The sequence below is a fragment of the Coffea arabica genome, chromosome 8c (assembly GCF_036785885.1).
Source record: "Coffea arabica cultivar ET-39 chromosome 8c, Coffea Arabica ET-39 HiFi, whole genome shotgun sequence".
NCBI classification, from domain to species: Eukaryota; Viridiplantae; Streptophyta; class Magnoliopsida; order Gentianales; family Rubiaceae; genus Coffea; species Coffea arabica.
Genome location: NC_092325.1, coordinates 40,123,784 through 40,148,277, shown reverse-complemented (window position 1 = coordinate 40,148,277; position 24,494 = coordinate 40,123,784). Strand labels below are relative to the sequence as shown.

Below are 24,494 nucleotides of genomic sequence, written 5' to 3'. Positions count from 1 at the left end.
CCACAGCTCTCCCCCCACACCTAAATCCGACATTGTCCTCAATGGAGATCATAAAGTAAAGAAAAGCGAATAGGACAACTACACTTCCCTGAATACGTGGTGGAAGGTCTTGGGCAGCTATGGAATAGGTGGGAACGGTGGAGTGAAAATGGTGCTACGGTAGTGCGCGGCAGTGAAAGATTGCAGAGGGGAGGAGAGCTCTGACGTGCGTCTTGATCCAGGCGAACTAGAGTGCAATAGAGAACATCAAACCAGCAAATTTCCAGACAATGCAGCAGTTTCAATCAATGGCCGAGGACGTCCAACAATGTGCTTGAACGCAGTCAATTCCAACGAATATGGCAATCAATCAGACTAGAAGCGGTAATAGAGTCTAAATAAATCAACAAATCTCAACAAATGAACTCAATTCTACCCAAAATCGCAACAAATGTCCCCTAAAATTCAGCAAGTCCAGTAATAGCAGGTTAGAATTTAAGCAATAACAACTTAGTCACAAGCTCTGAGCTTTCAATCAAGCAGCCAACCACGGAGAATGAACAAATGCAGTCAAAATACCCCAACCCGTACCACTGGTGCCTCGCACAGATAATGAAGCAACAAAAAGGACCACCCCAATCAAGGAAATGGAAACTTTAGGCACGTAAGGACTAGGCGAAAATCTCAACAAAGCAGCTATTACAAACAATAAGCAATGGTGGTCCGAATATTAGTCAATGCAGAAATAATGCAACTCATAATCACTGCAAGTGCTCTAATGAGCTTAGCAATTGAAATCATAAAACCGAATACTCACCAAACAAGGTACTTAGAGTCAACCAATGGCAATACTAATTCAACAAACCAACCCAGAAAATTACTCAACTGAGGGTGCAATAGAGGTCTCAAGCAGCCAAAACCCCAAATAATGCCCAACAATTCGATCAATACCCGAAAATCACCCCAAACAATGTAACAGTTAAACTCCACGGGCAAGGAACGTCCAACCAATTTTACTCGAACAAACTAGGAGCAGTGCGAGTGACTAAACAACGCAACAAATTTCAGCAATTGGACACAAATTCACCCAAAATCTCAACAACTGTCTCCAATTGAACAGTTAAATACCTAGTTAAACCCACCAAAATTAGCAAATGACCCAAGAAACCATCAAAACCAGCAATAGTAGTTCAACATTTGGACTACAACTAAATCAAATGTTTGGCAGTTTTCAATCAAGTAGCCCACCAATTAGAACCAAGTATCAACAAATGTAGTTATAAACGGCCACCCCAAGTCACTGATAAATCCCACAACACCAAGCAAAGCAGAAATAGAAGAAAACAAAACGGAAAAAAAATTTGCCAAGAAACCCCAAATAATCACTAAACAGCACTAGAGATGAAAATGGAAAATAATTGGCCAGCAACTCCCAAAGCAACTCCAAACACCTCCCAAATAAATGAAATGTCAGAGGAGCCATCAAAAATCAAATACCAACAAATGCAATAGAAGCTCCTAAATAGTTCAACGGGAAGGGGAAATCAAGCAAACCACTTCCTATTTTCATCCAACAAGAAACCCACTAAAAAGGCACAAATTTCAGAAAATGAGGGTCCAGGGAAAATACTAAACGAGGGGGAAATTTCAATACCTCCACCTGTCAATTTTGACAGGTGGTGACGCGCGGCAAGGAGGTGGCGCACTAGGTGGTGGCCGTGAGCTCTGGAAGATGAGCTAGCGACAGAGGCTGTCAGCTACGCGTGCGGCTGTGCGCACAATGGGAGGAGAGATGCGCGGCGAGCTGGTGGCGGCAGCAGCCGCGCGGAGGTTGGTGATGGGCGAAGGACAGAACTGGTGGCGCAAGGTGAAGCTTGGCCGCGAGCTGCCCTGCGTGGGATGAGCTCAGTGGAGGTTGGAGCTTGGCGGCGATGGAAGCGGGTCACCACTGGAGAAGGAGATCGGCGAGGAGAGAGTGGTGGCACGCGGCTGACGAAGTTGGAGGAGAGCTTGTGGTGGCCTCGGTGGCATTGGTGGAGCGTGAGCTGCGGCAGCGGCGTGAAAGAAAAAGAAGGAAAAAGAGGGAAACAGGGGAGCGGCGGAGAAGAAGAAGAAAAAGAAAGAAAGAAAAGAAGGAAAGGAAGAAAAGAAGAAGAAAGAAAGAAAAAGAAAAAAAAATTTTTTTAATTTGAATTTAGATTGGAAAATTCGATTTTTGAATACCAAAACTGAAAATGAAAAAGGAAATTACTTTTATAAAAAAAAAATAAAAAAATTTTTTTTTTTGAAAGTGAAAAATTATTTCCTTTGTTTTTTGGTCGTCAAACACCGCGTGGGCACGCTAAGATTAGAGAGCATCCACTGACTTCGAGAGTTACCTTACGCACTTTAACGCGTGCCCTCCTCATGTGGGCACGCCAAGATTACCTATCCTGATCAGAGTTAGAAAACATCAAGAGTGACTAGTACCCACGTGAGAAACGACATAATTAAATAATTAAGCACTAAAACAATAAAATTAACAATTGGGTTGCCTCCCAAAAAGCGCCTTTCTTTAATGTTTTTGGCTAGACATTCTATGCTTGTTCATGGAGGATAAAATCTTGTGGCTCGCTTTAATACTTCATCTTCAATGTGATCCTGGTAACCCTCATAAATGGAGTAATCCTTGAGCACATGAGTTGCGGGCTTCAATGGAATAGTAAATGGTGCTAAACAAGTCAACGATAATTTGCATTCTCCTCCATCACACGCATTCTTCGGTTCAAGATATTTTTCCATTGCCACTCTTAACTTATTTCTGTCATGAAATTTCAAATTTTCTGGTATAATAAAATCAATTTCACTAACAGGAATTAAAGAATAGGAGTCAGGAAAATATTGACTAAGGAGTGGAGAAGATGTCACCGCATTTGGAGATTGTCCACTGAATTCATTCACTTGAATGGGATGCGGTTGGGGTTCCATTTCTTCCTTTTCGGCTTCTTTTTCAACTGCACCTTTAGATTCTTCATTTTGACACTCTTGCATCTCCTCATCACTAGTCAAGCAAATTGCACTCTCATTTTCTTCTAGATCAACAATGACTTTCGAGGGCAATTCTTCCATTTGAGAAGCCCATCGAGTTATTCTGGATGTCAATAGACATATTTGATCTTCCAGATTACTCATTGCATCTTTCATCATCTCATTTCTCATTCGTGTCTCCTGTTGGAATTGATATGTATTAGTAGCTAATGATTCAACTATTTCTTCAAAAGACATATCTGGCATAGATGATGATTCTTGAGACTCATACTGCTGACAATTCATTGGCCCCGTTGTATAATTATAATTGGAGTTATCCCACCATCCTTGATCATACCCTTTTGGATTAGGGTCGTACCACGTTTGAGACCAGGGTGAAAATTCTCCATAATTATTGAGTGGAACACTCAGATTATCTTGATATTCGGGGCACATACTGGTTGAATGATCCCTGGCATAACAAATTTTACAGGTTGCAGCAGCCATTCTTTTTCTAATAGAGTTTACTGCCTCTGCATGTGCAAACTTAGAAAAAAAACTAGTCTCATCGCCTTCCCCGGAAATAAAATCCAGTCTATCACCAAAATACGGAGTGTTAGAAGCCATAAACTATATAAAAAAAATAAGAGAAAAATAAATAATAAAAAAAATGAACTCAAAAAGAAACAAATTAATCTGGCACCAGTCCCCGGCAACGGCGCCAAAAATTGACAGGTGCCGAACCTGTACAATAATAATAACCTGCTTAAATAAAATATAAATTCTGTAGATAGTGATAAGCAGGGTCGAATCCACAGGGACTGGGGATAATTCGTTTCTTCTAGAGTCCGAAGTATGGGGGGTTTTGGATTAAATGCTAACTAAATAAATTAACTGCAGAAAATAATTAATTAAAAGAAATGATTGGGGAAACTCTAGCCAAGGGTACACATCAGAAATGGTTCATGCACTGATCATTGATGCAGAAATAATTCCAACATTTAGCAATAGATTAGTTATAGTTGTCATGCACGCGATAAACAACCAACCCTTCCTTAATTTCTCGATAGCTAAGGTACGACAGTTAGCTATTTCTCTAACCCAAAAATAACCCTAGGTACGACCGTAGGATTTAATTTCTAGATTGCATTAATAATTAGAAAGGCCCAAACCTAACCAACAAACACGCTACGAGGGTTTGTTTAAATTAGATCATATGCTCCCCTGACATAAACCCAATTACGCCAGTTGCTACTGAGGTAGAGATAACGAACAATTACGGATTTAATTATCCCTATTTAGCAAAAATAGCCTATATGAATAATTAATTATTGCGCACTAATCAATCATCCACAAGGCCATAGCAATTAAAATCAAGGAACATATAAATACCAATAAATGAAGAAAATAATTAAAACAGATTCGATCTCACAGTAGTTGTCGAACCAAATCGTCAGTTGTCCCCTTGACTAGAAAAGCTTAACCACGCCTCATGAGAAAATCTCCCCGTTGGGAAATATTGTCGAACACCTAGCGTGTGTCAGAGGCCAGTCCAAAGAAAGGAAACTAGAACTAAACTAAAAAACTAAAACTAAAGCCCTAGATGTCTTTTGCTTCTGTACGTTGTCCCCTTTTAAAACAACAAAAGAAAGATGACTAAAAGCTATCTAGGTGGTCCCCACACATGTGGACAAAGCCTCCAAAGTACTTTTTTCTCCAAGTCTCTCTACGTAGCTTCTTTTGAAGAGCCCAAATGACTAAATGCCTTTCATTAGCTTGTGGTCCCCACCAATTCAAGGGCCCAAGAATTGAAGCCCTTAGAAGTTTCCATATTTTTCATAAAATCCCTCCTTTTTGGTAGTTTTCTACTTCATTCCTGAAATTAAGTCCAGATACCAAATATGAGTAAATATTAACAATTAAGCAATATTTGGCAAGGATAAAAAGGGAGATTAATAATAAAATAACCAATAATTAACACCCTATCACAAGCAAAAAAAAAAAATCTAAAAAGTAGAGTTTAGATGAGAGTAGATGCTTGAAATAGGTTCAATGGAGTTAGAAAAGATTGATGCTTGGTCACATAGACAAAATTCAATATGTTTGGTGTTCTTTTTTTTTTTTGTACTAATACTTCTATTTTCTGAAGTCAGTTTTGTATTGAAAAAAGTTTTCTATGGTTGAATTTTCTTTTGCTTGTCTTTTGTATCTTATTTGCGTAGTGTTTCTTTAGTTGCTATTTTAAAGTGATGCGAATCATATCTAATAAAGAAAAATTCGGTATTTTCTTACTCATTATTTAAAGGTCCTGTTAAGTACAAATGGTTTTTTTTGGTTGAATAGCTATATGACACTTTTATAAAGGAAAACAAATTAAAGGGTATTCCTTAATTGCTATTTGAAAGTTGTACTGTATCCTAGCCGTATACTATAAATTTATAATAGTCGGTTACAGATATAAAAAATTTTAGAGTTGGATTGCTCTAATATGTAAGACTATTTTATAGAAAGAAATTAAAGGAGATAAAAAAAAATTAATGATAAATAGGTTGGGGGACAAAGTGATAAATTTGATTTGAAAATTAATACTCCATATAAAAGTTTGAGATGATCCGACCTTAATTGAGAAAACAGAGTACCAACTTCTTATTGGCAATTGCAATAAAAAGAAAAAAGAAAAAACTATTATTGGCTGTTAATGTATATATGGCTCGAAACCTCTAATAAAATGCTAGTAAAAGTTTTTCGAATTCATTTTAACCTTAAAATGAAAATAAAAGCAAACTGAATCACAGGGTTTAAATTGTAATGATTGAACCAAAATATGTCTTTTGCTATTTAATGTGAAATGTGTAGTAAAGCCCTGTAGAATTATATCTATGCCCCTTTCTGAAATAAATTTGATGTTTCCTTATACTATATAAGATTGAGTTTTGGTCAAAGAATAGGTTGAATTTCGACCACATAGGTAGGGGTTTTCTGGAAATGTGAAATATTGTATATTATGTTAAAAACTTTAAGTACAAGTTAAGGAAACATGTATTTGGGTATGTTTACTGAAATGACCATATTTTAATACATTTAAAATTGTCATTGATGAGTCATCTGGGTATTGATGAAATGTGCAATTAATGTGCAACTGTTTTGCATTTTGTACAACCCATATATGCTTGTATATTGGCGTAATTATCGAAATATCCCTTAACTATCAATAATTCCCCTTTTCAGCCGCAGATAACCGTTTGAGATGTTACTTTGTTTGAAACGTTTGAATGGCAATCGCATTTAGGAAATGAGCCAACGATTTCTATATCAATGGTAGGAACTCATTTCTCTATCATTTATAATCCACATTTATGAGTCACAAACATTGGTCAGTTTATCTCTTTTCAGATTCAGGAGTTAAGTTTTCCTTTTTTGCCTTTGTCTACAACGATTTGTCTCATCGTTTTCTCTTCCATCCGAGTCCAATTCTGAAATTAACTATTATTTCGTCATTAATTACACTCAATTCAATTGTCGAACCGTTGGTATGTTAATGCTTAAACGGTTGATTATCAGTTTCTCCCTGTTTGCATTTTAAGATTGGGATAATTTTACCTGATTTCATTCTAATCAGCTCAGAATGCTCTTCAGTCCCAACTACTCCTAGTAGTTTAGCGTGAGGTTAGATTTCACCCCTCCCCCTAATTTTTCAGTTTCTCCCTTAATTTTATCGGTGTGTTCTTAGTACCTACAATTAGTGACTCTTATCGCACTGTCTAGTTGCAAGATAGTATTTTTCGCGTTGCTTAACCCTAATTGGTCTGAATTGGTTATAATCTTATAGGTTTGGAGCAACAGTAAGAAAGAGCTCTCGGTGGGGATTTTGGAATAAAGTTAGATTTCTGTGTTGTTTTGCCTTTCTGTATTATTAACGACCTTCAATTTGACACAGTTTTACTGTAATGCTATGTGAATTGATTGATTATAGCATTTATATTTTCATACTAAGTTTTATTTCTTCTCACAATGTACTATTGTTTGTTCAACAAAAAAACCTCCTTTCCCACAGATACTAAACACCCGCACAATGCACGGGCACTCTCCCTAGTGTTTAAGATAAATAGTTGCAACATCCAACAATTAAACATGTCCCAACTTTTGACTGTTCCCTGAGAAAAATCTTTAACTCAGAAAAGAAAATCATAGATTATTTTGTCAACAAATGTTTGGTTAATTTGCAACTGGGGTCTTCACTGCAGGAAACACATTCATAAGAACTTCATGGAACCAGCCTTTGATCAATTGGTTTCAGGACTAGCTAAAATAGACATATCATCAAGAATCAAGCCTCAAGCTGTGATGAGAACATCACACATCTTAGGCATGCATGACATATTATTGTTGAAATCAATGTATGCCTTTTTTGTCAAAAAAGGTTTGCAATTGAGATATGTTCTAACGATGTATATTTATGGAACAGTTCATGCAATGGGTCAGATTTGATGGTATGTGATTCACAGTATAATTTTTCTTATTTTGTAACTCTGTTAAATTTAATAATTTTTTAATTCGGATATATCTGTGACACATTCTATATATTTTCTACCAACAGTGCAACTTTTTTTGTCAAACAAATCGTATTGGACAATTTTCAACTAATCATATATATATATATATATATATATATATAAAATAAAGTCGTATCATCATTCTTATTCTTTCATGTTTTCTCTTTCCTATGTGACTTAACGAGACGACAAGTAGTTTCCTACGTGGTTTGCTCCTTTTTTGTTTAGATATATATCAATTCTTATTTCCTATAAGAATTCTTAATATTATATGATTCTTATTTCCTAACCAAAAAGGGAACTGGAAAGTAATGCGATATAAATAAAAGAGACATAAATATCTCTATTAGATACATCTCCAAATTCATGCCAATAATTTGTGTACTGCATGGGAAACCGAAGTAAATAAAAATTGTTATCACTACAAGAAATAGAAAAGTAACTAATTTCAAAAGGAATCATTAATAACCAAAGTCAATATCTGATGTTGGAAATATGATTCTTAATAGATTTTATTGTTAAGTAAATTATCAAGACATAGCGCATAGCACGAAATTTATGGAAAAGAAAAAGTTAATTGAATCCAATTAACTATATGTATTTGACCCGTACAGTCAAATATAAATTCTTATTTAAGCACGGGTTTGTAAATTCCTATAAACCCGTTCGTTGTTAATCAAAACATGCAGATTATACTCATTGTTAGGTTATAAGATTCACAATACATCTCTGCTCAGATGGTGGGGCGTATTTAGTGTGTAGACCCACACCATAAGAGTCCATGCACTTAAAAGACGCGATATAGTTGAGGTGGTTTTTCAAGATAGGTAAAATCTGTCTTGAGAACGCACTTTTATTTCTTATAAGAATTCTTAATATTATAGAATTTTTATTTCCTATCCAAAGTTACATACTTTAAACAACTTAAATCAAGATAAACCTACTTTTGATATTCTTGTCAATATCTCTTTATGTTCTTATCAATTCTTATTTTTTATGTCTACGCTACATATAGTCTCTAATATATTGATTTCAAGCATCAAATTCATGGTTAGGTATTTTCAGTGCAAGCGGTTGGCACATTAAAGCATCGATTTTGGGTTTCCACTGCTCTTGATTATCAGGTACATATTCTTTTAACACATATATATATTTTTTAAAAAGCCATGTTGATCTTCAATTGTAAAAGTTTAATAACATATCTTGAATTTTATTTTTTTTGTTTTTATTTTCTGTTTGTTTTTTATGAACATATAAGATTAGTAATATATCTTGAATTAGTAATAAATTTCTCTTATATTTCACATATTATATCTCACATAATATTTTTGCCTTTAATTTTGATAAATCTTATCAGATTGGTGAAACCGACAACCAATACCAACCTGAAGCATTTTCTTCCCAGATCCCAATTAGTATAACAGATGATTCTAATCAACAACATTTCAATACACTTTATATGAATAATTCATCAGAGGATTCAACAAAAACCACAGAGGAATGGAATTTTCATAAAAAAATTTGCATGAGAAGGTAGATTTAATATACTATTTTACTTTCTTAAATTATAATCTTTACGTATTGTTATACACAATCTTGAATGCGATAAATCATTTATTTTTTTATACTTAGTTATCCTGCTTTGCTATCATGCAGTGATAATGGAAAATCAATAAATGCTAATTTGCACGGACAAATCGAGGAGAATGATCAAACAGAAGAAAAACAAAAACAAGTTTCTGAAGAGTAGAATATTATTTGATACTATTTACTGCACTTTTTATTTATTTTCAAGTTTTTGAATGTTATGGTATTGTCGAATGTTATTTTTTCCATTTTTAAATTAATATTTACTGAATTAGATGTTCAAATTTATATTACAATGCGCATGTAGTAATATACTTAAGAAAAGTTATAATAAAATATACACTAAGTTTGTATTTCGTATTGACATTTTTATAAAATTAACTAAATAATTTATTATTTTTCAAAAATTCTCGTTCAACGAACGAACGGGTACAAAACTAGTTTATTAATAATATTGACTTCCGTTCGATGCAAAAGAGATGCGTTCACAATGTCAGGAAAAATTTTTCAGAGGCTGACATGAAATTGGATGGTAGCCAAAATAGTGTTCCATTAACTAAACAAATACCGTCCAAAAATTACAACCACATCATTAATTTCAAACGCCGGTTCTTAAAGTTGAGACCACAAAATCTATCGCGACAGGTAATGTTGGAATTTTAGCCCTTTTAGATTAATTAGTACTGCTTTTTTGGGTCTTAAACCTTTTTTAAGTATTCAAGGGTTCATAGTAATTACCCGTGAAAAATGCAAAGTTCATTAGAAAAGAGACCTAGCTTTTTCTTATTCCCTGTGGCAGAGGAAAATAGATACGCCCCCCCCCCCCCAAACGTACACTTTTTGGCTCTTGTCCTACAAGATTCATGTGAATTTGTTCTTTAACTATTATATGTTTTTCTTCTCGTGATTTTTTGTGTTCTAATTGGTCCAGGTTTAGTTCAGGGCCAAAGTCCCTCTGAGTAGTCACTTTTTGTTTTTACTAAATATGTCTTTTACTTCCTCCCAACAAATTTAGTGAAAAAATCCAGACCCAAAAGGAATACAAGGCTGCAAAGGACTGTCCCGTGAATGCATTTCATGCACAGAATTCATCTGATCAGAAAAAGGGAAGACAATACGCTTTTGTGGTTTCCTGTGGATTAAGGTTAGTAAACTACCGTAAAAGTCTTTAAGCTGTGGTAAAAAAAAAAAGAAAAAAAAGAAAAAGGGAAGACAATAGAGAAATGTTCAAGTAAGCAAATTTTAACTCATAAAAATGCTTTTTTTTTTTTTTACTTGTTTGGAAATGATAGTCAATGTTCCATATAAACTTTGTAACATAATTGCTTTTAATTTGTGGCAACAATTTAATTGGTTAGTTAACAAATCTAAATACAGTTAGACAAGTCCTGCAGTTCTGCCACCCAAGTTTTTTTTTTTCCTAAGTGCACCTGACTCCACATTTGTGGACAGGATCCGTTATAGAAAAACTATCCAAACTAGCCCAAAAAAAAAAAAAGAGGGTTAAGAAGGAATTATATATTACATGTATCAACAGATCAAGTTTCCAAAGGTTTTTATATTTTGGGATAATAGTTTTTGTGATGTGTGACTCCTGAACTTTCATTTTGTCCACTAAACCACTGTCTAGAAGTTTTTAGTTTGAGGAGTTAACATCTGTAATTCAAATTTTTATCTCAAACTTAAAAGCAGCAAGAAAACAAAATGTTGAATTCAAATTTCATGGTAGCTTTTGACTTTCCAGAATGCTGTAAAGGGCAAAAAAAAAAAAAAAATTGCTTCCCATTTTTCAAATAATCCACAATTATATGTAGTTTTTTTTAAAAGAAAAATCCTATGAAATGTCATATGTAATTATATGTGGAAAAATCCACAATTATATTTCCATGTTATCTTGTGAAAAATCCTAGTGACTCAACATTTCTCCATCTCTATTAGTTCAATTAAATGCTGACACAAGAACAATTGCTATCAGCCTACTGGAAAAATGTGGAGTTGAACATGTATGTATACAGAGCAAATAATCTGGATGGCCACTAAACTTTTGAAATCGTTGAATTTTGACCATGAATTATTAAAAGTCTTGTTTTGACCGCCCAATTGTCTAAAGTTTAAATTTTAAGTCATTACATTAGATTTAATCGTTAAACATGATAGATCTGAGTGCTTGCACCATTTACAAGACAAAAAAAAAAGGTATGGTTAACAACTAAATCTGACGGAATGACTCAAAATCTAAATTTTATATAATTTAGAGGTCAAAACTAGATTTTTAATAGTTCAGTGGTCAAAACTCAACAATTTCAAAAGTTCAATGGCCGTCCAGATAATTTGCTCATGCATATATATATATTAATGAGGAGGTTGAGAGCATTGAGCCAAAGCACCTGAATATTTACATCTCATAGAAGTTGCAGAGTCTTGGTATCTTCAAACCTCTTGAGTCTTACCAATCAGAGAGCTAGCAGTGACCATGGCACCTAACAGGGAGCTATATGGTGGAACTCACAAAAATAACAGCACCGTTTCACGCAAGCCTCAAAGACTCTCAATGGAAAATCTCCATCGAACAATCTCTGATATCTCGTTCGAACTAAGTAAAGAAGCTGCTGCTGCTGATAATGATGCAAAGCTTACCCCAATTTCTGAGGTTGAGGATGCAGCGTGCGAGTGCTGTGGCATGAGTGAAGAGTGCACCCCAGATTACATCAAAAGAATGCGCGAAAAGTTCTCAGGGAAGCTCATCTGTGGCTTGTGTGCTGAAGCTGTTACTGAAGAGATGGCGAAAAATGGAGGAAAAAGAGAAGCCGCCCTGAATGAGCACATGAATGCATGTGTCAGGTTCAACAGGCTTGGCAGGGCATATCCCGTGCTTTACCAGGCTGAGGCCATGAGAGAAATCTTGAAAAAGAATAGGGCAAAGTCCGTTAGTCCTAGAGACGCGGCTGCCCCAAAGAAAGGTGGGATTGCCAGGAGTTCAAGTTGCATTCCATCGATTACAAAGGAGATGAACAATCGAGAAATGGTTAATTGATCGTCTATCCAGTGTAGAGAATAAAAGGGTACTTACTAGATTGTTTTAACATGTTGACCAGTTTTAGGAGACAAAAAAAAGTTAGCTACTCTTTCAATTTAGGTAACATCATCTTCTTCCTCTCTCTGTTGCCTGCATCTTTTGCTAGTTTAGTACAAGAGGCAAGCAATCAATCTGTATCCTAATATTTCACCAGACCAAAACTCGGAATAAACAAAAAATTTTACACTTTTTGTTTCTTCCCTCTGCTGAGCAACTGCCCGGATGAGGTGCCTCCGCATCCCTCTTAGGATCTCAAGTTTCCAGTCATGTTCAGGGGAGCGATTCATCTGGCCATCGACAGCAGCTTTTGCCCTTCTATAATAATTTGTCCAAAAATAAAAGAGTTGTTGCTTCTTAGTGATGTAATTTGTACAAACCTTCACATAGAATAGTTTGCCTTTTGTTGTTATTGTTATATTGAGTTTCTCGTAAGCAATATCCCCCAATCCAACATCAACATTCTGGGAACTCACCATTTCTAATCATCTTGGATCTTCTTATTTTGTTAAGAAATAATAGGTTAATCGCAGCCTGTAGTTCATTTTTGTCAGTAATAACCAAATATGGGAAAACAGTAGTGAATTTCTATTATGTACGAAATTTTGACTGTGAAATAAACAGTTATAACTTTGAGAAAGGGTTAGAAAGCTTAAAAACGGAGCCAATCAACCAGGAATCGCAGGAGCTTTTGCTATCTGCAAACTTAAAACTCAGAGACCATTTTAGTTGGTTGGATATCCTTTTCTTCCAAGAGTAGATAAAAAATATACAGAGGGCCAAAACAACACAACTGGAGCAATTTGACTAATTTAGGATATTACAAGCTTAGCCTCAGGGTCAGTCAGTGGTTAGGTACATAACCATTCAGCCTCAGAAAGCATCTAAGAAGTTGAACACAAAATATACGTGGAAAGCCATAGGAAACAAGACCAACTTCTTCTAAGATTCGCCATCCAGCTTGCCTTGATGGAAGAAAGTTGGGTGACAAAGTGAACAAAGTCAAGTCAACTTGAACTCCTCTATAGTTTGTACAATCTGCAAAGAAGTTGCACACATTCTCACTACCAAAAACCACATGGGCAGTAATGTATTTGTGTCTGAGAACCTACGGCATATTTGTCTGGTATGAAGTCTATCCCCAGCTGTAGTCTTCCTTTTTGGCTCAAAACAGGATGACATAATAATTTCTTGTAGAATGCATCCACAGACGAGCTGTGCGAAGAGATCTTTCCAACATATCCGCTTCTTTTGGGCCAAAACAATATAACTGCAGGGACAAATTACACTTAACCACCTTAAATTTGGAGCAATGTATAAATGACCTATGAATCCAATAAGTAGGACTGCAAGCATTCAGTGCCAATCAAAATTTGCTTCCTTTCCTCCAGATTTAACTCAATCTATAGCATAAACATAAGTAACAAGTCATATATCATAAATTTGTCACAAGAGGAAAGACAGAGACAAGTCTGCTACGTCAAACAGGTTAAAATTTAATAGTCACTGAGACATACCTGATAGGTGTTTGGATGAAATTAATCACTATCTTCCCACATCAAGTTCAGAGGCAGGCCTGGCATTTCAGGTAAGTTTCCATTGGGTATGCATTTCAATCCATCCTCTGTTGTCCCAGTACCTTCAGGTCTTTGAGAGCCATGATTAAGATGCAGTAGCTGGAATAAAAACTGATCATGACTGGTGCTCCTGTAGAATAATATGTTGTGACCAAGGACTTTTACTAGCTTCCAACCAAACAAACATAAAAAATTTTTTGGGTCAAATTAAACATTAATATCTCCTCTTTTATCTGATCCATATGTACCTCCAATTTTGTTCAACTTGTTGGATAATATTATTCTACAGTATCACATTAATGCTTTCAATAATATCTGCAGAAAAATGCAACGAGCTGGAAAACAAGCATAAGCCATTTATTCTAAAATTAAACATCACAGTTCAACGCTATACAAAGCTCCAGACCTGCTCTGGCCCCAATCGCCAGGTCGGGATGTTCCCACTGCACTAGAGTCACACTGGCCATTGGAGTTTGCTGATCTGGGATCATGCATACCAGATCTTGTGCTTGAGCCATCAGCATCTTGGCTCACTTCTGGTGCTGGTTTATCCACATCACCCTTTGAAGTGTGTATTGGCTTTACATGAGACATCATCTTAGAAATGAGATTCCGCGTCTCATTAAAACCTTGCACTGTTTGAGAAGCATAGTAATTCATCTCACTACACGCAGAAGTCAACACTCGAAAGCGTGCAACTTGTGTCGCCATGTTTAAGGCTTGAATATCGATGCTGGAGGCTATTTTACTCCTTGCACATTTGGTCCATCTTTTATTAATGCAACATCTAGGAAATTCTCTCAGGTGTTCAGCTTTCATCACAGAGATCATATGGCAACAAGGCACTCCATCTGTGACTAACTTGAAACAGGAGCATGTCAAGCTTTGATTAGATGGATGATAATGAACTTTCCATACCATGTCAGGTTTTGTATATTCAGAAAAGCTATAAACCCAGCAGGCCTCATCATCGAGGTACTCTTTGCTGCTCAAAATTAGCATGGGATCACGCATTATTTGTTCACGAACTTTGAAAAAGATACTTTTCGTGAAGACATCAGCAGCATGCATCTCTAAATCCCTCAAAACAGTGCAAAAAGCAGGATACGTGCTCTCTGACTCAGTGTCTGCTTTTGCCTCTTCTTCACGAAGACAAACAAGAGCCTTATCATAATACCGCACAAATTCATGAAGCTTGAGCCGAACTTTCAGGAACCGGGTGAAATAGGTATTCATTCCATGGCCCAGAATACTATTAAGACCAGCAAAGAAATGCTCTCTTAAGTAAGCCTCTGCCCATTTTGTACGTCTGGAGTAAGTCTCTTCGAACCATGGATGGCCTTGAAGCCCATATTTCTCCAGCAATTCCATCCAAGCCACCTCAAATTCTTCTGGACTCCAATTCTCCTCCATGCATTTCTTGAAATCAGGTCCAAAAGATGAGTCACTAGCATTAGAAACAGCATCTTTATGTAGGTGCCAACGGCATATACGATGCTTAGACATGGGGAATGTTTTCTCAAGTGCTTCTTCTATAGCTTTGCTACCATCTGTAATAACTGAAACAGGTGCCTTGTCATTCATTGCCTCCAAAAATGTTTCCAGGAGCCATACATAGGTCTCAGCGCTTTCATCTCCCAATAATGCACAAGCAAAAACAATTGTTTGATCATGATTATTCAGCCCTGCAAGAATAATAAAGGGTTTTCCATAAGCATTTTTTCTAAATTTTGTATTCAATGCCAAAACATCACCAAAGAAGGCATAATCTGCTCTAGACTTTGAGTCTGCCCAAAATATCCGGCATAATTTATTTTCTTCATCAACATCGTACTTATAGAACAATCCTGGATCATAGTCACTCTTAGCACATAACCAAGCTAAGACACACTGAGTTAAAACGCACTGAGTGTCACCATCAGCAATGTCGGAGCTCGTTGAAGCACGTTCTTTATCTTTTCTAGTTAACCCAACATCTCCAGCTACTCTACGTGCACGCTTCTTTGGCTGCAGACAGGGTAAAACTCTTGAAGCCATCAATTCATGATTGTGCTCTTTAATAAACCCCGTAACAACATATTTGCCTGATTTAAAATCATGTTTGATCCGAAAGCTTGCTAGACAACCAATTCTGGTTACAGATTTAGGATCACGTTTCCCATCCAAGTTATTTGCCCACCTGTTCTCTGAAAAACCTTCTCTTGAACAAACCCATCTCGTATATCTTATCACATTATTCTTACGTTTCGTATCCACCTTTCGAACAGTAAACCCATTAAGGTTGGCATAAGTCTCATAGAAAATTCCTGCTTCTTCATCAGAGTCAAATTTCAGGCCAAAAACTTCTTTCTCAGTCAGATCTTCTAAACCTTTATCCAATTCCACCCAACTCACTTCTTGAGTATTATCATTTCTAGTGTCAAGTTCAGCACCACCAGATGTACTTCCATGCTTATTATCGGTGTCTATGTTCAGTTCATTATCTTCAACACTTCTCCTATTACCCTCACCAGAATCACTATCACCAATACCATCAACGGACAAGTCAATGCTGACACGCTGACATGCAGACCTAGCAGTTGCATCCATTTAAACCCCTAAATGATGCAAAGAAAATTTACAGTAAGATAAAAAGACCAAAATAAATAAATAAATAAATACACACACAAAGACACCCCAGACACACGCACCACAATAACTGGGGCAACACTTAACTACAATTCCATGGTGGTTTAAAATGATTTTCCCAACTGCGATTTCGCATCCTCCAACAAGAAGGACTACTGGGAAATGAATGATAAGTCCTGTACTTCGAACTCTTAAGATGTAGAAATTGAGGTCAGCATTACAGAATCTCTACAGAAACGACCATGGCCAAAAGATAAAATGCAGTTTTAATAGGAAAATTTCCAGCAAAAAAAAAGAGAAAGAATGTAGAAAATCAAAACAGAAGAAAGGGTCACATATTAGACTTTAGTTTATTCAAGTAGCTTAAAAAGGAATACTGTCTAATATTGTACTAAATTGCTGAAATTTAGGAACCCACTGGCAGCAAGTTTTCTGCATAAATGTCTGGCCTTTAAACTTTTAAGGGCCCTATTGCACCCAAAAAAAAAAAAACAAACACACACACACACACAAAACAACAGCAGCAGCAGCAGCTATAACATACAATATCTCCAATCCTCGAAAACCAAATAAATCCAGTAGTTAAAACTTCAAAGGGTTTTTGTTACTTGTCTCGTAACAATCTGCAAATCCCACTTCCCTCTGTTTACTTCCAACCCCAACGCTTATCAAAAGCAACAAAGAAAGGAAAAAAAAAAAGTGACAACTCTCGAGTATATATATGGTGAATGCATGAAAACCAAAAAAACTAAGAAAGGAAGCTAAGAAGGTGTACCTTCTTGAAGTCCTGAAATGGCACTAAACGAGTTAATCATTTCATCTCAAAACGAGATACACTGTATTTTAAAGAACCATCATATGGGAGGAGAAAAAGATGTAATTTTGTTGGATAGAGATTGATAATCGATAGAGCCAACGAAAATTCCCGAGGTTTTGTTTGTGATTCTTCTACAGGTTCAGAAAATGGGAAAGGAAGGCCAAGTGAGAGTGCCCCGGAGAGTGGTCGGAGGGAGCTGAAACAGAGAACACAGACGACTAAAACGACGTCACCTCAGCAACCCGGTTGCTGGGCTTGGGAGGTTGAGGCGATATGGGCCCATGGGCCATGCATGTTCTGGGCAGGTTCAGAGTTGAGCCCAAGAGGCTAGTTTTTGAGAGATTTTGTAAAATTTCCTAATTTTTATTCAATATATGCTTTCTTGCTTTCTATCTTTCTTGTTTAAATTTATTTATTTCTTTATTTATTATTAATTTTTTAAGAAATTTGATTGCTCAGTTCCACCTTATTTACTTACGGGTCAAATAGCTTTCACTAATAAATATCTGTCCTTTCGGCAAAGGCAAATTCTTAAGGAGATAGCCACTCCAGTATTCCAATCATCATTCTAACCCTTCTAATAAATAACATCAATGATTCTCCGGAGACTTTGCCAGCATTAATAGTATACTTCTAGCACGATTCATGCCCTTCTAATAAAATCATAAGTTGCTTATAAGGTTTCTTTCAAACTATCCATTAATACAGTACTTTAATAAAATCATAAGTTGCTTATAAGATTGCTTATAAGATTTCTTTTAAGCTGTCCGTCAATACAGCACTCAGTATCAACAACGGGATTTTGCACGCTAGCAATGGAATTGAAGGTATCGCGACGTGGGAATTCAGATTTTCCGTCTTAATTGGATTTGCTTGAGGTGGAGATAAATATCTCTTGGGTTTTTGTTTAGGCTTGAAAAGCTTCAGCCCTTTGAAGTTTAAATTTTGGCTCATGGCCATTTGGACTAAAAATTTGACTACTAAACTAAAGCCAGTTTGGTTATCCTGATTTGATTATGAAGATAGAACATCATTGGAAAAAAAAAAAAGGATCAATACCAGGCATAGCATCACTCAGCCAAAAATTCAAGAACTTCTAGCTGTGTGCAGATTGAAAAAGTCGCAGACCATCCTCGTTCATTACTTTTCTCTCTCCCAAAGAGTAGATTAAATATAGAGAATAAAATAACAAGAAGGAATCCGACTAATTTAGGACATTACAAGCGTAGCCTGATTGTTACAGTTAGGAACAGAACCATTTTGCCTATCAAGGCAGACGAGCACAGAAGGGCACCTGCACATTTAACTACAAAATTTACAGCGTACAAGGTTGAAACAAATGTATGTGCAAAAGCCGCAGGAGCCAAACCAACCTCTTACAACTTCTGCCTCCCAGCTTGCTTTGATAAGATAAAGTTGGCTGATGAGGAATGACACACAACCATTACTACCCAAAAATGAATAGGCGTAGTCATTTTGAGGAGGAACATGTTTTTTCGTCTGCTGTGAAGTTTAACCCCAGCTGCAACCTCTTGTTTGTTCGGCCAGAGTGAGAATAAGTGACTGATAAATCGTAAAATTCTTTCGCGAACATTCTATTAACAACAGTTCTTGCACTTTCAATTGATACTCTGCTTTATTACTAAGTCGAAAAAAATAAGTCTAAAGTATTATACCATACAATCAAGAAAAGCAAGCCAAGAAGAATTCGACCTAACATCTAATTCCAAGTTAGTGGTAATGCAGTCATCATAATGTATCCTACAACAGATCATACATCTATACTCCAAATAAAAACTGGAAATACATTTAACATCTGAACATAAACATGTTATGTGCAAGAGCTCTCTTGATAAAAGGAGCTCCAAAGAATACATCAGACAGATAAAATCCATATACTTTGCAGATTGGTGGGCGAAACTGGGAATCTTCATCAATAAAATCCAGTCCACAAGTTTACTGAACGGGTTAATAGTTAGGACGAAAATAGCTTTGACTTCTTATAATTAGGGAAAAAGGTCACCATATATTGAAGAATTAATCTTCTATACACTGACAGTGTATACACTTTTATCATTGGATGTATGACACATAATCTGAATTTGAATTTGAAAACCAAATTTTACATATGTGTCGTGCATTGAACCGTAACAGGATATACACTGTCAGTGTATATAAGATTTACTCTCTCATACTAATATTTTAGTATTAAGTTGCTCCAAAAAATTTATAACGTCTCACTAGCAAATTCCATCAGCAAATTCTTTGCAATGGGCAATAACCAGACATCATATATTTTGTGCATATCATGATTGGCTGAGTAGAAACATCATACATTGTAACTAAACATTGTCATCTGTCTACGAAGAGTTCTTCCAAACTTATACCCGCTTTCAATTTACCCCTCAATCTTTTATAATCACTATTTAACTCCTTAGTACCGAAATTCATAGGCAATCTCAAGATACTGTCACCAATCGGGAAGCAAGATCGGCAATATACCAGCAGTGGTAAATTACACTTAACTACCTTAAATTTGGAGCCATGCATAATGTGGCCTATGCAACCAATAGTTCTGTTGAAGTAGGACAGAAAATATTTACCTGCCAATCAAAATTTGCTGTATTTCTTCCATACTTTAACTCATTGTGTACCATGCACATAAGTATTAGGGATCTTGAAACATAACTTTCCAGCAGAAGGAAAGAAGGTTACACTTTAAAAGTCAAAGGGACCTACCTAATAGGTGTTTGGATGAATCTAATCGTCATCTTCCCACATCAAGTTCATGGGCAGGCTTGGCATTTCAGAAAAGTTCCCATTTTGCACGTGTCCCTCACCATCATCCATTGTACCAGTACCTTCAGATGTTTGGCAGCCATGATTTAGATGCGCAGCTGGGATGTAGTCTGATCATGACTGGTGCACATTTAGAAGAATATGTCATTACTAAGGATTTTTACAAGCTTCAAACCAAAGAAGCCTCAATAATTTCTCCTCTATCTGATTTATTGGTCTCATTGAAAACAAAAAAGTATGACCCCCACGTGCAGGATTACAGGAGAAAGATTTATCATGGCAGATTGATCCCTCATTTTCCAGGACAATAACTCAGTTAGATGGGCTGCGCAACACGAAAAGAAAAGTAAAGTGGATCTACAGTTTCTTTGCATTTGCAAGCAGTGTCCCAAACTTGAAGATGAGCCTACTAGCATACTGAACTCATAGCTGAAAAGACAAACTAACTCATCAGTCCTTCAGGACAACATGACCCATGTGTTGTTCCTATTTTTATGGTTAGTTGGATGCCACTAACACTTCAAATAATCTCTGAAGAAAAATGAAAAATTTGAAAAAGAAAAAAAAAGCATAAAAAGCTAAGAACTCCATCCATTGTAACATGGCAGTTCAATGCCATATAAGTTTCCATTACCTGTGCAGGCTGCAGTCATCAGGTCGGGGTCTTTCCACCACACTAGCATCACACTGCCCATGGGGATCATGCATACCAGACCTTGAGGTCGAGCCATCAGCATCCTCGCTGACTTCTGGTGATGGTTCATCGACTTCACCCTTTGAATTGTATATCTGCTTCACATCAGATGTGAACTTAGAAATGAGATTACGTGCCTTATTAAAAGCTTGAAGTGTTTGAGAAGCATAGTAATTCATCTCACTGCACGTAGAATTCAAAATTCGAAATCGTGCAACTTCTGTGGCCATATTTAGGGCTTGAATATCAATCCCAGAGTCAATTTCACTCCTTGCATGTTTCATCCATCTTTTGTTGATGCAACATCTAGGAAATTCTCTTAGCTGCTCAGCTTTAATAACAGAAATTATATGGCAGCAAGGCAATCCATCTTTGATTAACTTAAAGCAGGAGCATGTCAAGCTTTGAATAGTTGGATGATAGCGAACTTTCCATATCATGTCAGGCTTCATATATTCAGAAAATCTGTAAACCCAACAGGCCTCATCTTTGAGGTACTCTTTATTGCTCAAGATTAGCATGGCATCACCCATTATTTGTTCACGAACTTTTAGAAAGATACTTTTTGTGAAGACATCAGCAGCATGCCTCTCTAAATCCCTCAAAATTGTACAAAAAGCAGGACATGTGCTCTCTGACTCAGAGTCTGCTTTTGCCTCGTCTTCACGAAGATGAACAAGAGCATTGTCAAAGTACCTCACAAATTCATGAAGCTTGAGCTGAACTTGCAGGAACTGGGTGAAATATGTATTCATTCCATGGCCCTGAATACTACTCAGACCAGCAAAGAAATGCTCTCGCAAGTATGCCTCTGCCCATTTTGTACGCCTGGAGTAGATCTCTTCGAACCATGGATGGCCTTGAAGTCCATATTTCTTCATTAATTTGATCCAAGCCACCTCAAATTCATCTGGATTCAAATTTTCCTCCATACACTTCTTGAAGTCCGGTCCAAAAGATGAGTCACCAGCAATAGCAACAGCATCCTTATACAGGTGCCAATGGCATATACGATGCTGAGATGTGGGGAATATTTTCTCAATTGCTTCTTCTATAGCTTTGTCACCATCTGTAATAACTGAAACAGGTGCCTTGTGATTCATGGCATCCAAAAATGTTTCCAGGAGCCATACATAGGTCTCAGCTGTTTCATCTCCCAATAGTGCACAACCAAATACAGTTGTTTGGTAATGATTATTTAGACCCGCAAGAATAATAAAGGGTTTTCCATAAGCATTTTTTCTAAACTTAGTGTTCAACGCCAAAACATCACCAAAGAAGGCATAATCTGCTCTAGACTTTGAATCTGCCCAAAATATACTGAATAATTGCTTTTCATCATCACCATCATACTTATAAAACAACCCTGGATCATAGTCGTTCTTTGCACATAAGTAAGCTAAGACACTGTGAGTTAAGAAACGGTTGTCAACATCATGAATGTCGGAGGTAGCCTGCACATGTTCTATATCTTTCTTAGTGAACCCAACTTCTACAGTTACTGTACGTGCACGCTTTTGCGGCTGCAGATAGGGGACAGCTATTGGAGCTGCCAGCTCATGATTGTGCTCTTTAACAAAACCTGAAACAACGTATTTGCCTGATTTTTTCTCATGTTTGACCCGAAAGCTAGCAAGACAACCAACTCTGCTTCCTGGTTTAGGATCTTGCCTCCTGTCCCAGATATTTATCCTGTTCTCTGCAAAACCTTCTCTTGAACAAACCCATCCCCTGTATATTACAACGTTATCCTTGTCACGTTTTGTATATGTCTTTCGGACAGTAAACCCAACAAGTTTGGAGTAAGTCTCATAGAACATTCCTGCTTCTTCATCGCAGTCAAATTTCAGTTTAAAAACTTCTGTCTCAGTCAGCTCATCTAAACCTTTATCCAATTCCACCCAACTGACCTCACGAGTATTATCATTTCCAGTGCGAGGTTCAGCACCACCAGATTTACGTCCATTGATATTTTCGGCATCTATGTTAATGTCATTGTCTTCAACATTTCTCCTATTATAGTCACCGGAATCACCATCACCATTACCATTATCAGACAAGTCTATGTTGGCACGCTCACATGCAGACCTAGCTGCTGCATCCATTCAAACCCCTAAATGGTGCAAAGAATATATATAAAGTAGGATTACTACCAGGGAAAAAAAAAAATCCATACACACACACAGAAACACATACACCACAATAACTTGAACAGTACTTGCTATGATTACATGGTGGCTAAAAATTATTTTCCCAACTATGATTTCTCATCTTCCAACCAGAAGGACTTCTGGAACTGAATTGGAAGTTGTGTAGTTCAAATTCTCCAGGTGCAGAAACTGAGGTCACCGTTCCAAAACCCCTACAGGAAAAGGTCATCACCATTCACCAAAGATAAAGTTCAGGTCAATAGGCAATTTTCCGCCAAAAAGAAAGTTTAGAAAATCAAAACTGCAGAAAGGGGCACAGACTAAACTATCGTTCATTCAGGTAGCATATAAAGAGTAGCTGGAAACTAATAAATTCCTCCATTGCATGAACTAACCGGCAGCAAATTTTCCGCATAAAACTTTGTTCTTTAGCACTTTTATGCGTCCTAATGCACACAAAAGCCAAAAATAAAAAGGAAAAAAAGAAGAAATGGGACTAAATTAAGTAAAATAAAGCAAGAAAGAAATGAATCTCAAGTGTGTATATGAATGAACGCACGTAAAACAATAAAATTAAAGAAGCAAGCTGAGAAGTAGCACCACGTGGAGGAGGAGAAGGTGTACCTTCTTGAAGTCTTGAAATGGAACTGAGTTATCTGATCTAAAACTAGATACTGAATTTTAAAGGAGTAAAGGGAGAAAAAAATGAAATTTGGAGAACAATGTTTAATATTTGAAAGAGCCCACAAATATTCTTGAGGTTTCGGTTGTGATTCTTCTTCAGGTTCAAAAATGGCAAAGGAATGACGAGTGAGTGTGATCAGAGAAGAGGGAAGATCTAAACGACGTCACCTCTGCAACGCGGTTACTGGGCTTGGGCTGGTGAGGTGAGATGCTCATGGGCCATGGATTTAAAGGAAGGAGGCTCACTTGTCGCCTGCAGCTTGTAAATTTTTCCTAATTTCCTTTTAATAAATGTTTTCTTTAAAAAAAAAATAAGGAAATTGATGCAAATGGTCAGTTCTTGTTCTTATGTAAACTAGTTTTTGGGCCCTGCGCCTGTGTTGGGGGTGATGGATTTTGTTGTGTGATTGGGTGGATTTTGTTGATGGAAAGACCAAGACACCCCACGAAATTAGCAGAATTACCATCGAAACCGGCACATGGTTGTACTGTAACAAATGGGCGTTCCCCTTTTATATATTTAAGCTACTTAGTTCCATTTCCAGCACTTTCATTAACCAGTATTTCTCTTGGGCAAAATTTTGACTGAACTTGTCCATAACCTCCCCCCCCCCCCCCCACAAACCCTCCTTTTTAACCGATCATCCCTTGAGATCCTAGATTTGAATCTTGAACTAATAGTAGGGAGAACTCTAAAAACCTTCTCCTAATCATTAGACTAACCCCAATAGTTTCAATCAAATACTTCCCCTAATCGCTAGATTAACCCGAATAGGTTTAATCAGACCCTGCAAAGAAACCAAATATGAAAGTCATTTTCTTTTTCTTATGCTAAAAAACATGAACAATATATGGTATTCTGATTTCCAAATCAATATTACAGTCATCACGTTTTATGCACTTAAATGCCCATAAATTTCATAGGTAGAGACGTAAAGTTATTGCCC

At 36.7% G+C, this 24,494-nt stretch overlaps 3 protein-coding genes across 13 annotated transcripts; 1 reads left to right on the top strand and 2 right to left on the bottom strand.

Moving 5' to 3' along the window:
* The first annotated feature begins 11,512 nt into the window (after positions 1 to 11,512).
* LOC113705223 (uncharacterized) lies at positions 11,513 to 12,616 on the top strand. The gene has a single exon (XM_027227009.2). The coding sequence runs from the start codon at positions 11,599 to 11,601 to the stop codon at positions 12,157 to 12,159; it is 561 nt and encodes a 186-aa protein (XP_027082810.1). The 5' UTR covers positions 11,513 to 11,598; the 3' UTR covers positions 12,160 to 12,616.
* A 368-nt stretch (positions 12,617 to 12,984) lies between these two features.
* Positions 12,985 to 17,460, bottom strand: LOC113707249 (protein FAR1-RELATED SEQUENCE 5-like). Of its 7 annotated transcripts, none has more exons than XR_003452177.2 (5): positions 17,179 to 17,456; positions 14,182 to 16,372; positions 13,716 to 13,905; positions 13,311 to 13,601; positions 12,985 to 13,236 (listed from the first exon to the last, which is right to left on the bottom strand). XR_003452177.2 is itself a non-coding variant. In XM_027229479.2 (5 exons), exons 3-4 carry the CDS (start codon positions 16,362 to 16,364, stop codon positions 13,737 to 13,739), a joined length of 2,352 nt encoding a protein of 783 aa, XP_027085280.1. In that variant the 5' UTR covers positions 16,365 to 16,372; positions 16,466 to 16,593; positions 17,179 to 17,458; the 3' UTR covers positions 12,985 to 13,601; positions 13,716 to 13,736. The 7 variants fall into 7 exon arrangements, 3 of the variants coding, with proteins under 3 accessions (XP_027085280.1, XP_027085279.1, XP_027085277.1); XR_011820476.1 differs by having other exon boundaries at positions 13,311 to 13,468; XM_027229479.2 differs by adding an exon at positions 16,466 to 16,593 and having other exon boundaries at positions 12,985 to 13,601; positions 17,179 to 17,458.
* Positions 17,461 to 18,360: 900 nt separating this feature from the next.
* On the bottom strand, positions 18,361 to 23,709 carry LOC113705450 (protein FAR1-RELATED SEQUENCE 5). 5 transcript variants are annotated; one of them, XR_003451885.2, is made up of 5 exons: positions 23,488 to 23,709; positions 22,945 to 23,075; positions 20,654 to 22,826; positions 19,960 to 20,139; positions 18,361 to 18,815 (listed from the first exon to the last, which is right to left on the bottom strand). XR_003451885.2 is itself a non-coding variant. In XM_072063547.1 (4 exons), the coding sequence occupies exons 3-4, from the start codon at positions 22,816 to 22,818 to the stop codon at positions 20,106 to 20,108; spliced, it is 2,199 nt and encodes a 732-aa protein (XP_071919648.1). In that variant the 5' UTR covers positions 22,819 to 22,826; positions 22,932 to 23,075; positions 23,488 to 23,709; the 3' UTR covers positions 19,819 to 20,105. The 5 variants fall into 5 exon arrangements, 3 of the variants coding, with proteins under 3 accessions (XP_071919648.1, XP_071919647.1, XP_071919649.1); XR_011820544.1 differs by having other exon boundaries at positions 18,361 to 18,749; XM_072063547.1 differs by lacking the exon at positions 18,361 to 18,815 and having other exon boundaries at positions 19,819 to 20,139; positions 22,932 to 23,075.
* Positions 23,710 to 24,494: the final 785 nt, after the last annotated feature.